We start from the raw sequence: 15,471 nt of genomic DNA, 5'->3' as shown, positions 1-15,471 counted from the left end.
TCCCCCTTCTGCCATAATGTCTTTTCCATTTTTAACCCACAGTCACCCAAACTTCCTTCCTCCTTACAAACTCTGAGTGACGAATGGAGTTTAAAAAATCAAAACCTGAATGGCAGTTTTCTTGTCCATCATCATTTATCCTGCGCGCTTCTGAAAAGAAGACAGAGCTTTTCATATATTGTGAAGACGGGTTTGACTGCTAGTTTTTTTTCCACGTTCCAAATACTTTTTATTGTTTTTTTTTTTTTCCATGTAGCAGATGTTTGCAGAGGGTGGACATTAAACCGTTTGTGCAGAGGAATTCCTACGTGCAATGCTACATAAATAACAATGACAGTATTTAGTGGAGGATGCAAAATGTATAACTCAGAATACAATTCTGGTCTAAAATGGTACTTTAATGTCTATGCTAGAAGTGGTCTACAATAAAACACATTATTAATTAATTTAAAAATGTACCACAGAAAAAAATCCACATGCATGAAAAGCTAATGTATCCGGTATTTAAAGTGATTCATAAAACAGATGGTTGCCTGTGCTCTAGGAACTCTGAATTCATGCTGAAGGACGACAAGAAAAAAAAATGTAGTACTAAATGACAAAAAAACTCTCACCCACAGTACATAGCTCTTGTTTGATAGCCCATCAGCTCGAGGAAATGATTGGACAAAGAGTTGTAAAACATTTTTGCGACAAGTAACTAAATACAGGGAAAGCAGCCAAACACGCAGCCCCTTTATGATAATTTTCACACATGTGTGAAATATAGTGATAGTGGAAGGAGGAGGGGCTCTGTTCGGGTCAAAAGGCTAAATGCTTCGAGGCGGATAGTCAGGAATGGGCTTCGCGTCTGCAGCTCAGTCCATTGCTGATCTGTCGAAGGGGCTTCCTTCCAGCTGTCTCTTCCCACCCACTCAGCGATGGGCTCCCACAGCTGGCCTCTTGTTTTTCCTTGACAAACGGCAATTTCACAGTCCCCCACCAGTCCGTTGTGCTCACATCCCTCTTCGTACTCTCCCCTGTGCCAGAATTCACTGTCTAACTCCAGCAGCAATGTGGGTCTTGTACAGGTGTTAGCTGGACATCTCTGCAGGTTTCACACCATTCATACCATTTCTCCAGGAAAGGATACACTCATCTGGCTGATTTGTGACCCTGTCATTTTTGTTTTTTCAAGCCATTCTTCCATTGCTGTGCATGTTTGGTTTTGTTAAAATGCCTTTTTTTTCTTTTCTCGTCAACAGTATCTGCAGATGAAATGGCCCCTCTTGGACGTTCCCGGCTCTGCAGGAATAAAAGACTCCCGTTCACCAACACCAGGGCATTTAGTAAGTAGACACACATCCTCAAAAGCAGACAAAAAATGTCATTGTGTCCTAATCAGACCTTTAAAACTGAAAAACCGCTGCCAACCAAGCGGTGCTGGGGTTAAGGCAAAATTTGGCGTCAGGATTCTTGCGTGAAGTACACGTGTACGCCGACGGCTGCTGCTTTGTACGGGTTTGAACTAGTGCGTGTGCCGGAAACATTGTAATAAACAAGAGATTGTTTGAGGAAAAAGAACTGCTTGTTTGAGGGATGTAAAATAGCACACAATTTCCACACAAAAACTTAACACACCAAATAACTGTCACCACCATTTACAGGCCCTTATTTATGGCGCTTACAAGATGTTCCTTCCAGTCAACATCCTCCAGGACATTAACCCAATTATCAAACGAATCATGTAAACTTATTGGGGAAATCCATTTACTGCAAGACATACAAAATGCTTTAATCAGACTATAACCATAATATGGTTATGCCCAATAATGAAGTTATGGTGTGCATGTAAACCCACTGGTTCCCATCCATCCATCCATGCAGAGCTTCTGACTGCAGCCCTCACAGCACCCGCAGACCAGCTGCTGAGCAGTCTGTCTGTCTTTACCGCAGTAACTCAGCCCCCGCCATAAATCTCTCAAATTTGATGCAGCCTGCCATTCTTGAACTTTCCCACACAGGTGCGAACTAGTCATCCTGGTGTCTCACTCCAGTTAGACAATGCGGGGCCTCAACAGACCTGTTTGGTTTGTGGCTTCGCTGAGGGATGTGTGTTTGGGACTGAAAACACGAGATAACGCTGAGCCCAGAACATCTATCTGGCATCTCACCTGCACGATTGTATCAGGGCGTTGTCTGCTTCAGGAAGTTATTTTAATACAGAGCAAAATACCACCGTGGCTACACTTTAGTAAAAAGGGGTCATTGTGACAGCACCTTCACCTTACATGTCCTCACTGCGTGGACCCATTGCATTTATGCTTGATTCACTGGATTTTGCTGTCGCAGCAATACATACGACAAAGTCTTCATTGACAGCGGTCAATGGGAAATTGTGAGCGGGATGGAGTTCGTTCATGGGAATTCAGCACTGACTAGTAAAATATCTTAATTGACGTCCACCGCCTCCGCCGCCTCGGTGGACGTCAATTAAGATATTTTATTAAAACACTCACGCTGAAATATGAGTAGCCTTTGTAGTTTCTCTTGAGCACAGTTTTGTTTCTATGAGCTGATTGTAATTTTAGTCTGCATGTCATCTTATGAAATGTTATCATCCGTGTTAAAGGGGGGAAAAAATCAATAACAGCTCAAATTTCAAAGGAAATAAATTGATAGACCTTAAGGCATTGACTCAGATTCAGGTCTGTGTGGGTTTGTTTCTGTTCTGTCCTTCAGAACCTGCTACTACTCATTATGTTGCTCTGGTGACGTTTAGCCTTAATCCTGCTGAACCACATCCAAGCAGAATACTCAATACAGAAGGAAACAATGTAGAAGTCTCGAGATCAAAATGTTTTTGGGTGAAAGTTTTGTCCCAAAACTGCCTTATACACGACCAATCCTTCTGTTTTTCACACTCAAAAGATGTTCTGAGCGTTGGTTGTCTTGCAGTTGAGTGGAATTAAATGCTTTTGTGCAAGTGCAGAGCGGTCTAAAGTAGCCTTATAATTTGTACCTATGAAAGTCCAAATACTGGTCATTGAAACTTGCACACATGTGCAGTCCAGTATCAAACACGTCACATAACATTTCTTAAAATACCACAAGAAAAATCCAGAGTTTCATATAACTGTCTCAGATTGAACAACATTTGCATTATTGGAGCGTGAAAGGTGGGGAAGTTCACTGCAAGTGTTACAGCTTTCATTGTGTGAAGTAAAAGAGGAAGTTGCTTTCCTTTATCCGGTGACTTGTGGCTGGAGGGTCAGGCCGTGTGGGATGGGAAGCTCTAATTCTGGATATGGCGTAAACTAGGCGCAGAGGCTAAAAAGTGAAACACCCCCTGTGCACTTACCCCCCGACTCTGGGCCAGGTGCCCACATGCTCCTCTGGTGTGCTGCTATTGACAGGGAGCCAGGCTGATTATGTGCTCATTACTCCAGTCCAGGCGAGAGAAGGGGAGTGGGAGGGGGAGCAGCAGGCTGGCTCCCCAGGCCTGCAGGCTCCCCAGGCCCCAACACTGCACTAATGAGAGCAAGGGGAGCGGATGGGCACACACTGGGGGCCAGGGATTACTGCCGTAGGCCAGGAGGAGCCAGGGTAAGAGACCCGAGGAGGAGACGGCAGCGGGATCTCCTCAAGCTGACCTGTTCTCCTGCAGCTGAGCAGAATTTTCACCAAGATGGACTGGCAAGGCTTGGATTATCTGTTGAGACCTGCTTGTAGGCACATGCATTGAGTTTTCTTCTTTTTCTTCTTCCCACATATCCGTTATTTATGATGGCTTATTGCTAGTGAGGGTTTTGCAGCCAGTTTGTTGAGAGATTGGTAATAATTCCTCTGCTAGCAATTCATGATATGTTTTTTTTTTTTTTTTGAATGATATTCTCATTGTGCTTTGTATGCATGCAACGATCAGTGCATATCCTGCTGGTGAGGCATTTCAACTAATTCTGGCAATGATAAAACAAGGAAAGATGTTGTAAATTAGAAATCAGAGCACAGGATGGATGTAGAAGGTCTGGGGAAACACCATCTTGTCACAGTGCAGATTGGGTCCATGAGGCCTGTATGCTAATCTGAGCTGCTCCGGCCTGAGAGCCTCAATTATTCAACAGACAGATTTGTTTAGTATTCAGATGGTATTGCTTTTGGTGGTTGTAGTGACGGTGGGTTGGGAGGACTGTTGAAAAGGGGTAGAATTTTTCAAAGATCGCACCTCACCCCGGCCGTGCATAAGCACACTTGTATGCATACACATGCGCTCACAGACACGCAGGACCCATCCACCCTCCCAATATCAGCTTCTGTGTTTAGTGGGCTGCTTCTCCATGAATAATATATCCCAAGGTGCTTCAGGGCCAGGTGATGCAGTGTGTGGAACCATCCGTAGTGACCGCGCCGGACCAGAGAGGAGCGGACCTCATGGTCACTCTGCTCATCTTCCACAATGCACAAATCCACAGTCTTCAATACTCAGCTGATAATGTTGTCAAGGCTGCTTACTCCCCTCTCGTAAGGTCATTCAGTCACTGACAGTAATTTGTCAATCAGACCTATTCTGGGTCTCATTACAGGCTACACTGATTTATACTGTTATTCCTGATTAGAAGTAACTCTGACTTTAATGAGATAAAAGTGACTCGAGTGTCTGACATAGTGCACTCACTGCTTAAATATGGGCTGATCTACACTTGACGATGCACAAGAATCGCCCTCTTTGTTCAAATATTGTATTAGCGTTAAGAGTAATCAGGGCAGCGAAGGAGCCGGTCCTGTCAGCGCGTCACAAGTCACTTAGTCACTGAATTGTTTAAATGAATTGAAGTGACCAGGTCTAGACCGACATTCCACAAAAACCTCATCTCACCAGATTCATCTGGCGCAATATTCAACTATTAGCGCTGTATTAGTTTTAAGTATATGTATTAAATAAATGCTGCGTGAGTGTGATAGCGTTACATTCGCTCCAATTCGACCTATATTCTTTAAACAGACCTTTGACTGGGAGTCCGCTGAGATTTGCTCATTTTGCATTAGGCACTGAACACCCCGGATCCATCACGAAATCAAAGGCTTTGGGAGGACTGAAATGAATACTGATCCGAGGTCTGCAGTCCTGCTGGGCCTCTGCAGAGACGAGATCCTCTTCAAAAATGCAACACGGAACCGTAGCTTTGATTCCAGTCAAACTCTTGAGATGAACACACTCAGATTTAGTAATGCAGAATGAGTTCATGGCTGAAATTACACAAGATACTGGTTTTAAGTGATATATTTACCATAAATAATGTTCCTGTATGTTTGTCTTTTATAAATATTTAGCACTAGATCCCAGTGAGATTTGTCCATGTTTGGGTCAATATATTATGTGCTGATTTTACTACCTCTTTTAATTTATTTAAAAACCACTGGGGATATTTACTCCGGTAACCTGATGCTGTCCCCCCACAGTATTATTCTAACCTAGAATTATAATGCCACTGACCTCTTCAGAGGCGATGACCAGACGTAAAGCCCACGTTGTCCGTGATGAATGGCACGGTTTTTGGAACGGTTGATTTTAAAGACATATGACACGGTCAGTCTCCCCTCACGTCCGCTTCCTGTTGGCGTTGACAAACAAGGCTTGGATTTCTCAGCATGCCAGGCATTCTTTTCACCCTGTCTTTCCTGGAGTTTTGAAAGGCCTCTGAGCCTCCCACCCAGAATCACCAAGCATAAAGACACACAAAGCTGCGGGGTTATTCAGTTTGTTCTAAGCTCTCTTCCCCATCGGGTGTTTGCCTAGTAATTCAATTCAGATGTGCAGGATCCAAAAACATGTTTGCTTGAATGAAATCCACTCCTCCACCCACATTGACCAAGGACTGTGCTTTTCTTAGCTTGGTTCCAAGTTGGACAGCCAAGCAAGGTACTGCCACCTCGGCCTTTTTAGCTTCAAACCCTCTGAAGAGACAGACATCTTTTCTCTGCAAGTTTTTTTTTTTTTTTTTTTTTTTTCCTTTTTTAAAACCTTCCTGTTTCTATGTCAAATAACTCCACGACCAACTCTGGGTGTTTTTACTTGCTTGCTGAGAGCTATACACCGCTGCATACCTGGACCAAACAAGCACATCTACGCAAAAAGCATGATTTCTGTCCGTTGGCGTAGATATCATCTGGTATCCGCTCTATCACATAGATGTTTATATTTAAAACATGGCTCATGTTCCTTGTGGTTTTCTGATTACACTTTGCTTGTGGATCGTGAAACCCAGACATATGACGCTGTCATGGGCTGGAGGAATATTACCTCTACACATAAACCAAGTCAAAGAAGGCATTGATGCATTCGTTTTTGCAGCCGTAAGTCGAGTTTTTTCCCCACTACGAATCCACATGTCAGGTTCTCAGGGTCCTGGAATGCTTAATTCATTTTAATTCATTTCATAATGACTTGATTTGATCAAAAAACATATGAAAATAAAATAAAAAATAAAAAAAAGTCCCCCCTGCATTTTCTCAGCTGAAAGGCAGTGTGGAGTTGAACTAGTAGCTTGAAACTTTGGTTTAGAGCGGACGATTCATGTATTCCAGGATATGAATGATTAATAGGCATCATTTCAAATTCTCACTGAACTGCTTCCCAAACCATGTTGGCACCCTGGTCTAGAGGTCTCAAACAAGCCTCACAATATCAGGGAAAATCAGGCATATTGTACATGAAGTAGAACAACAAAGCACAATTCAAATATACATGACATGTGGGGCCTGGGATTTTACCCCAGTAAGTCAACACTCTTTCTGCCGTGGACTTTTTTTTTATCAAAGCTTTTTTCTGTGTTGTGTTAAATGTGCGTATCTATTTTTTTTCTCTACGCTCAAAAGTCTGCAGAAACCAAGAATGTCCTGAGCAAAGGGATCTTAATATAGCCATGTTTAACAGCAGTAAATATTTTTCCCCGCTCTGCCCTCACTCATTTGCTTTAAAATTTAAAAGGACAAAAAAAAGTTGGACCTTCGTTTGACAAAAAAAAAAAAAAAAGTAGCAGGGGGGGGAAAAGAAAAAAGCTCAAATTTGGAACAATTCTGAGCAGCGTGAAGCAAGAGAGTACAGAAGACTCAATGCAAACCTTGTTCCCCAGCAGACCACGTTGGGAAGAGACAGAGGTTGAGAAGGGGGTGGGGAAGGATATTGAAGAAAGGTTAGCCTGGAGGAACAAGACTCCTTTCTCCCCTCCCACCCCTTGACCCTCCCATGTGACAAGTCGAGCCAACAAGTGCTCTATTCAGCCAGGCAGCCAGGGGAAATGACTGCTAGCCTGAGCGCTGCCTAATGAAAGTAGAGACGCTGGTGATTATTATTTTCTTCATCATCCCCGTCGTAGCGCTGCTCAGATCTGAACAGGGACACACACACACACTCAGCAAATAAAAGGGAGTTTCAGCTTCATGTTGTCTGCTCTCTCCACCACTTCATGTGTTATGTTGCATTTTTAGTCGGCTTTTCAATTTAAGTCACGTGTGTAGACAGACGGAGTGGGAGATAATGTCTCCACATGTTTATGGGTATCCAGTTTACCTTAGCCCAAATGTGCTTGTTTGAGGTTTGCACATGCAGCTCAGGGATCTGTGGCGCTGTTGTTTTTCTTTTTTGGAATGAACAAACAGTTCTCTTCCCTCAACTAAATGACCGTAATGATCCTGGCATGTGTCTGCAAGGCTTTTAAAAGCTTCTTGGTTCTGGTCCAGACTGCTGCATCACAGGGCTGGTCACACGCATAAACTGTGATGTTTACCAAGGAGAGCTTTCACAAATGATGGCCTTTTCTTTCCCTCCACGCATTTCTTTTGTTTGTTACAGCTGCGCATGTCATAGATTTGATGTATTGACGGCCAAGTATGACATCGGAGAAAGCAGCTCTGCATGGATGTTTACATGTCAAACACTTGTTGCTCACCTCCAGCACTCTGTCTTCTCTTTAGTCCAACAAAGTCCCCGTGGTACAGCATGCCCACCACGTCCACCCGCTGACGCCTCTCATCACCTACAGCAATGAACACTTCTCCCCCGGGACGCCACCGTCGCACCTCTCGCCTGAGATCCTTGACCCAAAGACAGGTAAAGCCCCTGGCTGATGGATATCAATTGACATCGCTGTAAACACTGGAACTAATATTCTACTTTGCACGCTTTTATATTCTTAAAAAGTCTAGTTTTGTATTGGTGGAGCAAGTATGTTGAAACATCCACTGTAACCGGGGTTCAAGCTCTCTGGTGAAATTAAGAACGGTCAGGATAGCGTAGAAAGGAGAGCGTCTGTGGAGATTTTGTTTTTGCTTTTCTTTTTCCATATTATAAAGCGTTTTTGATTAAGTCATCAAAGTGCACACAGAAGTGTTACATTTAAAAAAAAAGAATGTGTTAAAATGCTTTTTTTTCTGTCCTGCAGGTATTCCTCGGACGCCTCACCCGTCAGAGCTCTCGCCATACTACCCTCTGTCTCCCGGTCCTGTGGGCTCCATCGCACACCCCCTGAGCTGGCTCATGCCGCAGTAAGTTTGTCCTATTATCAGCTGTCAGCACTTTGTCACAAATTATCATCGCTTTTCAAAAAAATAGGATAAATCAGTGGATTTGCTGAATAACTGTGTTTTCTTGGCTACCAGAAAAGAGATATGGTTTAGGAAAGCATCAGCAATTAAACTAGAGCTGGAATGAACACAGAACCTCTTCGCTATGTCTGTAACCTTAATGCTAGTTTTGTGTAAGTGCAGGTGCACCATATCGTAAATATAACAAAATGAAAACATTTGAGTTTACCAGCAGGATTTTCTGAACATTTATGGGTTTTTCTATGGGTCTGCTAATCAATTGTAACGGATCTGTTCCACAAGGGGGGGATTTGAGTTAATGAGGGGAGGATTAGTGCTGGTGGGTTAGCTGTCAGCTGTGTTTGATCTGCTTCACACTGAGGCTTTCGCTCACTCTTGTCTTCCTCCGTCTCCCAGGCAGGGCCAGCACATGTACTCCATCCCTCCGGGGGGATTCCGTCACCCCTATCCAGCCCTGGCCATGAATGCATCCATGTCCAGGTGAGTGGATCGTGTTCGGCAACACCCCCCACCTTCCCAAGGGGAGACGTCTAGTATGCGCTGTTTTCTATGACATGCTGTAATCACATTTCCACTCCCCTCTTTGCCAGAATGTAACAAAATAAATGACCGTCACGCAGCCTTAAACTTCCATTGTTCCCATTGTGTTATGGTTTGAGTATGAGCTGTGTAGAAGTGAAGATGATGTTTCAACCACATAAGTTTAGCATCAAAAACTAAGTTAAATAACATGCTTGACTTGTACCAAACATTGTCGGATCAGGAGCAGGCACTTGCGACGGGACTACAAAGGGATGCAAGTCTTTGAAAGACAGCTCAGCTTCTTAAGGAGAGCCAACACATTATTGGCATTCAGCACGGCTCTCTCTTTTTCTCTCTTAGAGCTAAACTTTTCTGGTCAGGCTGCTGTTCTGAGCATCTCCAACACACACACACACACACCAGTAGCACAGAGATGAAAGGGCTGAGAATCGATTAGGACAAATCAAAGCTTATCTGAACCCACACGTCCCATCAGACTAAACTCTCTGACTCTCTGTCAAAATTGGAAAGATTTGTAACGAGCCTTCCGGTGTTAGTATGAGATGAAATATTCAGAGGGGTTTCTGATCAATAGTTTGTGTAGCTACACCCTTAGATGAATTCACAACAATCAGATCGTACCTCCTGGAAGTTTGTATCCAGGTGAATGTGTTACATGTACTGCTCGTCACCGCTTACAAGAATCTGCGGGACGTAGTAAGAATTTTGTCATCATTTATAAGATATCATTGAGAATCGTTAAAAGTTAGAATAACTGTATGGATTAAAGGAAAAAATAGTTTCCTATTCTGGAGCTTGAGTACACTCCGCCATTTAGAGCAGCCTGAAGTAATTATGAAGTTAATTTCAGGGTAATAGGCAGAGTCTTACAAAGATATCTGGTAAGGTTTATTATCAAGGGAATTATATGACACCTCCTTGTTTACTAAGTGTTAATTATTAAGTAAACGTGAACGTTGGGGAAAGAGTTCAAACAGGTTTAAACTCTCTCGTGCGTGTGCTGATTTATGAACTGGACCTCATTGTTGTTGTCAAATATCTGCACATGGCTCAGCTTTGGGTCGTTTTCTTTACTAAGTGAATTATAAGGCAGAACATATTGTATTGCACTTTTTGTCTCATGACAGACTCGCGTGTTAAAACATTTAAACCGGTAATTAACATCAAGTCAAGTTTGTGATGCAGAAGTCCAGAGCTTAATTTCCCCCCTTTGTCCCTCACAATGGTCCTTTGTCCTAACGACTGGACATTGAGAAAGACACTTTATAAAGGTGTTCTGTGTGTACGGCTGTCAGTAGTTTTTCCGTGGTCTGGAACGTGGTAAGGAGAGAGGTTTCAGGTATCAGGGCCATGCTGTCACCATGGTAACTCCACACTCCACTTTTCTTCAGCTGTTGGCGAATAAAGGAGCTTTTGAAAAAGTCTTTATTTGAACAAAAAGCAAAGCACGGTACACTCTGTGTGTATGAATTTAGTCTAGACAGAGGTGGTAGGCAAAGTGGATTGCACCCGGAGGGGAAGGCAGGGCAACGATGTGCCAAATGAGCCGAACCTTTTCTTGTGGAGTTGACAGAGGCTCTCTGTTAAACCCTGACTGTTGCCTGCTTTCGCCCTTGCAGCTTAGTGTCCAGCCGTTTCTCCCCTCACATGGTGAGCCCTCCTCCGCACGGCCTCCACCAGACAGGCATTCCCCATCCTGCCATTGTCTCCCCAGCCATCAAGCAGGAGCCCAGCAGTGACCACATCAGCCCCTCCATGCATGCGTAAGGACAATTATTAAATCTGTCAAAAACGTGCTTCTGCTCTTGCAAAAATGTAACTCCTCACACATTACTGATGTCACCTTTTTAATGTTTTTGGATTAGCAGGAAGTCCCCTGTTCCCAGTAAGAAAGAAGAGGACAAGAAGCCTCATATCAAAAAGCCGCTGAATGCTTTCATGCTGTATATGAAGGAGATGAGAGCCAAAGTGGTGGCAGAATGCACTCTGAAAGAGAGCGCTGCAATTAACCAGATCCTTGGAAGACGGGTAAGAAGCAGAGACCAGACCTGCTGGCTAGTTTAGTACTATATTTGTGTGTGCGTGTTTTTAATAGTACTTTGGCTTAATCCACAGTGGCATTCTCTGTCAAGAGAGGAGCAGGCCAAATACTACGAGCTGGCCAGAAAAGAGAGGCAACTCCACTCCCAGCTCTATCCCGGATGGTCAGCACGGGATAACTACGTGAGTGATACTTACTTTTCCAGTCTCAGCTCTTGCATCAGTGAACAGAAGAATTTAATAAAGCAGCTTATTTCCCATAAGCTTCTACCAGCTAAGACTATATGGGTCATTTATAGTAGCTGCACCTTTGATCTCATGAACTGAAATTGCTGGTTCACTTCCACTATGAACTGTTTTTAACTGCATTGTTTTATGTGTGAAGGGAAAGCGGAAAAAGAGGAAGAGAGAGAATAAACCAGACTCAAAACCAGAGGGTAAGAGACCTTTTCTTCCTGACTGTCTATATTTTTGTTTTTTTTTGCTTCACAATTTAGAATAAAGAAAAGACTGACTGCAAGAGATTTATTAGTCTTACATATCTCAAGTATAACCTGAAACGGCCCCGTGATGCTGTTCATTTTATTTCATGTGAATTCTTTCCTTCTCTACTACTTACTAACGTTTGTTTCCTGCTTTTACACTTTTGTCAAGCAGCTTATGAGGTTCAGTGCTAATAGTGGCAGGTATGTCTGTGGTGGTGCAGCCAAATCACTGCTGTCAATTAAATAAAGAGCCTTTCACTCCTCAGTGCACATTTTAATGTATATTATGTGTCATGTCGGTTTTTTGGATCATACATACCGCATATCATTTAAACTTGCCATAACACCCAGTTTAACCCCGCCCATTGTGATGTGATTTCAAGCTGATGAGAAAAACATCATATTTTAAAACTCTTACTCATGCTCATTTTTTTTATTTATTTTTTAGTCAGTCATCCACTTCTGTCAGCTGCAGCATTGTAGGATTTGTTACCAAGATGTGAAGATTGCAGCAGATCCATAATAATCCTGCCTTGTTTCTCCTCTGTCCTCTCTCAGACTTCTCAATCAGGAATAAGAAGCAGTGCGTGCAGTACCTGCCCTCGGAGAAGATGTGTGACAGCCCTGCGTCATCTCACGGAAGCATGCTGGACTCCCCGGCCACCCCCTCCGCTGCCTTGGCTTCCCCCGCTGCTCCCGCTGCCACGCACTCCGAACAGGCCCAGCCGTTATCGCTCACCACCAAACCGGAGGGACGGATGCACCACCACTTCTCCCTGGCCGGGAAAGCCTCTGGATCTACATCCTCCTCCTCTTCCTCCTCTTCCTCCACCTCCTCTTCCACCTCCATCTCCTCCCAGCCCAGCATCTCTGTCCCCACTGGCACTTCAGGTAGCCAGCCGAACACACCCATCCTGACCCGGCCAATCCCCTTCACCTCTCTGCACCCCTCCATGCTCTCCCCCACTTCCCCGTTCCATCAGGCAGCCCTTCACTCCCACCATTCCCTGTTCCAGTCACAGCCCCTCTCTTTGGTCACCAAACCAACCGAATAAACCTGCAAAGGCAGTTGTCTCTCATTTATTGTGCTGTATATTGCTTTTCTTTAAAATAGGTATTAGAACATCTTTTTTTCTAAATACTGAAAAGGAAGAAATATTATTGGTCAATATTTGACTGCCTCCTTTTCTACATCTCTCAATAAAAAAGCAAAATGTATTTTTTGTAAAGTTTACTGCAGAACTGGGTTCTTTTTGATGCATTTATCCAATGAACCTCTTGTATAAAAGAACCAATGTACATAAAGTTTCTTTATAAAAGCAAAAAAAGAAACAAAAAAGACGTTTTCTTTTTAGCCAAAACCTAATTCAGGTTAGTATGAAGTTCAAGTCCTAGTCCTGGCCGATAATTGCAACCCCTTTTTCAATTCACAAGTGTGTGCCCCTTCTTTGACATGTTAAATAAAATTTCAAAATTGTTTCTTAAAGCAAATGTCTCTGTCTGTCCTTTCAAGTTTTTAGTGCCCATTTTTTTCTGATTTTTATGAAATTATTCTTGAACAAGATTATGTGGTCAGGGTTTTTCTGATATTATTGATCTCAGCACATATCGAACTGATGACAGCATTGTCCAGGTGGAGCTTTAATGAGCAGCTTCATTTTAAAACACGCACACCAACCGCGTGCATACTTGTCATCATTCTGTGCTAACATTGTGCTGTGGTTCACATTTAATAACATCTTCGTAAGAGCCCGACTGATGGTGGTGAGGCCTTTAATGTTTAATAAAGAAGATTTGGGCTAACCACTCTGGAAAACAAGCGTCTGAACCAGCGTAAGAAAATTTCAACCCCAAAGTAAATAGAAATAAAAAAATTATAGACATCTGCTCCGTCTTGGAGTACAGCATCCCATAACAATGACAAAAAAGCAGGTCAGCCCCGTCCCAGCGCAGAGAACCCTGCTTGGGTTCCCTGTTTCTTTTCCACTTTTACTACATCTTTATTCACCGTTTGGCACGCTGCTGGGGCTTTAATTAACTCTGAGGTAATGGGATGGAGCCCGTGGGACCTCATTAGGCATTTCAATTAGCGAAAAATACACAAGGTAGGTTACAGTTTTTGGTGGCTTTGGAGATGATGAGTGTTGCCAGGGATAGACCAAATCTGGAAGCAGAGGGGGACTGACTTGGATGGGCCCACTCACGAGCAACCAGCTGCTGATTTAGAGAGATATACATATACATTTATATTCTAGATTTACCATTAGTTTTCTGCACAAGTGACAGAACTAACAGTACAGTCAGTATTAAAGTATATATATAAAACATCCAGACGGTATATGACTCATATCTAACTCTATAATATACTCATTAATGATCTTTCTTTCAGTGTTGATGGTTTGTGACACACTCACTAATCAGTGTCACAACATTTCCTTCTCCTCATACAACCAGAAGCAGGTGAACAGAGGAAGTATTAGCATTTTTTTCCCTCTGCAATCAACGTAGCAAACTGTCAAATCCGTGTAGCTCTGTTTTAAGCAATCATTAGCCATAATGAGCCTTTGCTTGTTTGCCGCTCTGTCTTACATCATTGCAGGCGCAGGCCACACAGTCTCTGGTGCTATGGCTTCCTACTCTGAGCCACTTCACCAATCTGTCAGGGAAATTACAGGTAATGAGTTGTCAAAACAGCCAGCGAATCTGTCTCCTCAAGGCCATACATCCAGTGAAATGCGCTGTTCTCCCAAGAGTGTGCCTTTATTGTTAAACCCACTCCCCAAACCTGCACCTGCTGACTTCTTTATTTTCATCTCACTGTATTAAGCAGAACCTCAGGAAAGGTGAAACACAATTTTTAGAAGCCAAATTTATTGGAATCCAGTTTCAGCTATATATGCGTTCTCTTGCTCTTTTTTTCTAAATGTAGTATCTTATTTATCCTCTGCAATGTTCCTGGATGCCGCTCCACTCGACATCAGGCCAGTGTAAGCACAGGGTCAAATTTAATTCATGTTAATTTTTTGCAATTAAGATTCTTCCAATCTCTTGCCAAGATCCTTTTTTGGAGCCTTCCTTTGATCTTGAATTCCAGGCTGGCAATTTGATTTCACATGTGTAATATTGCAACTAAATGTGTTTTTCTGAGTCAGTAAAAGTGTGTCAGTGATATAATAAAGAGAATATAGTCAGCAAAAAAAGAAAGGTTGATCCTATATCTGCCATTGACTGCATGACCTATTCTCTAATAACAGGATGCTGCGCAAGCTTCACATGGGGTTTCCTAAATTGATATTAATTGATTGTTTCTGTAACATTCACTGAGCTTAACAAGACTCAGCTGGTGCCTTTGTGCAGGCAGGTATGGCTGGCTGGGAGCTTAAGAACCTTCTTAATGTTTTATTCATACCCATTTGACCTTAAAGATGGAAATGCAAATGGGTGTCAAGAATGAGAGGGATCGTTGGACTTTTCAAATGTCAAATAGACTGCCACAATTAAAACATATTCATTACAAGAACCCACAGGTCTCCCACACCCAGCTGAGATGTAAAACACCTCCAATGAGCACTTAGATCATTATCTTGTCTCTTACCTTCAATTGTACTTTCTTTAGTATTGTTATCATGAGGAGGCAGATTCAGCTTGAACAGCTCTCACCTGCTATTTTACTTCTAAGAAAAAATATTGTCTCAAAGGTTATCAGAGAAGAGGATATATCTATAGATAAGCTTGTAGCTTTAAAAAAACAAACTCCTACTATAACGGCTGCAAGATTGTCTTTAATCTGTAGGTATATATAAATACTGCCATCTGCTGA

At 42.8% G+C, this 15,471-nt stretch overlaps 1 protein-coding gene across 2 annotated transcripts in view; it reads left to right on the top strand.

Annotated features, from left to right (window-relative positions):
- tcf7l1b (transcription factor 7 like 1b) overlaps positions 1-13,105 on the top strand; it is a 32,698-nt gene extending 19,593 nt beyond the window's left edge. The window contains exons 4-12 of one of the 2 annotated variants that reach the window (XM_061728854.1): positions 1,245-1,328; positions 7,954-8,089; positions 8,421-8,523; positions 8,980-9,063; positions 10,746-10,889; positions 10,995-11,154; positions 11,242-11,349; positions 11,552-11,603; positions 12,210-13,105. In XM_061728854.1, coding sequence (XP_061584838.1) covers positions 1,245-1,328; positions 7,954-8,089; positions 8,421-8,523; positions 8,980-9,063; positions 10,746-10,889; positions 10,995-11,154; positions 11,242-11,349; positions 11,552-11,603; positions 12,210-12,706 — 1,368 coding nt within the window. In that variant the 3' untranslated portion in view covers positions 12,707-13,105. Of the gene's footprint in view, positions 1-1,244; positions 1,329-7,953; positions 8,090-8,420; positions 8,524-8,979; positions 9,064-10,745; positions 10,890-10,991; positions 11,155-11,241; positions 11,350-11,551; positions 11,604-12,209 lie in introns of both variants that reach the window. The other variant, XM_061728853.1, reaches the window with a different exon arrangement.
- The last annotated feature ends 2,366 nt before the right edge of the window (positions 13,106-15,471 follow it).

The sequence above is a fragment of the Cololabis saira genome, chromosome 9 (assembly GCF_033807715.1).
Source record: "Cololabis saira isolate AMF1-May2022 chromosome 9, fColSai1.1, whole genome shotgun sequence".
Taxonomy (NCBI): domain Eukaryota; kingdom Metazoa; phylum Chordata; class Actinopteri; order Beloniformes; family Belonidae; genus Cololabis; species Cololabis saira.
The sequence above is the reverse complement of the archived record's forward strand: the minus strand, read 5'-3'. Positions and strand labels throughout refer to the sequence as shown.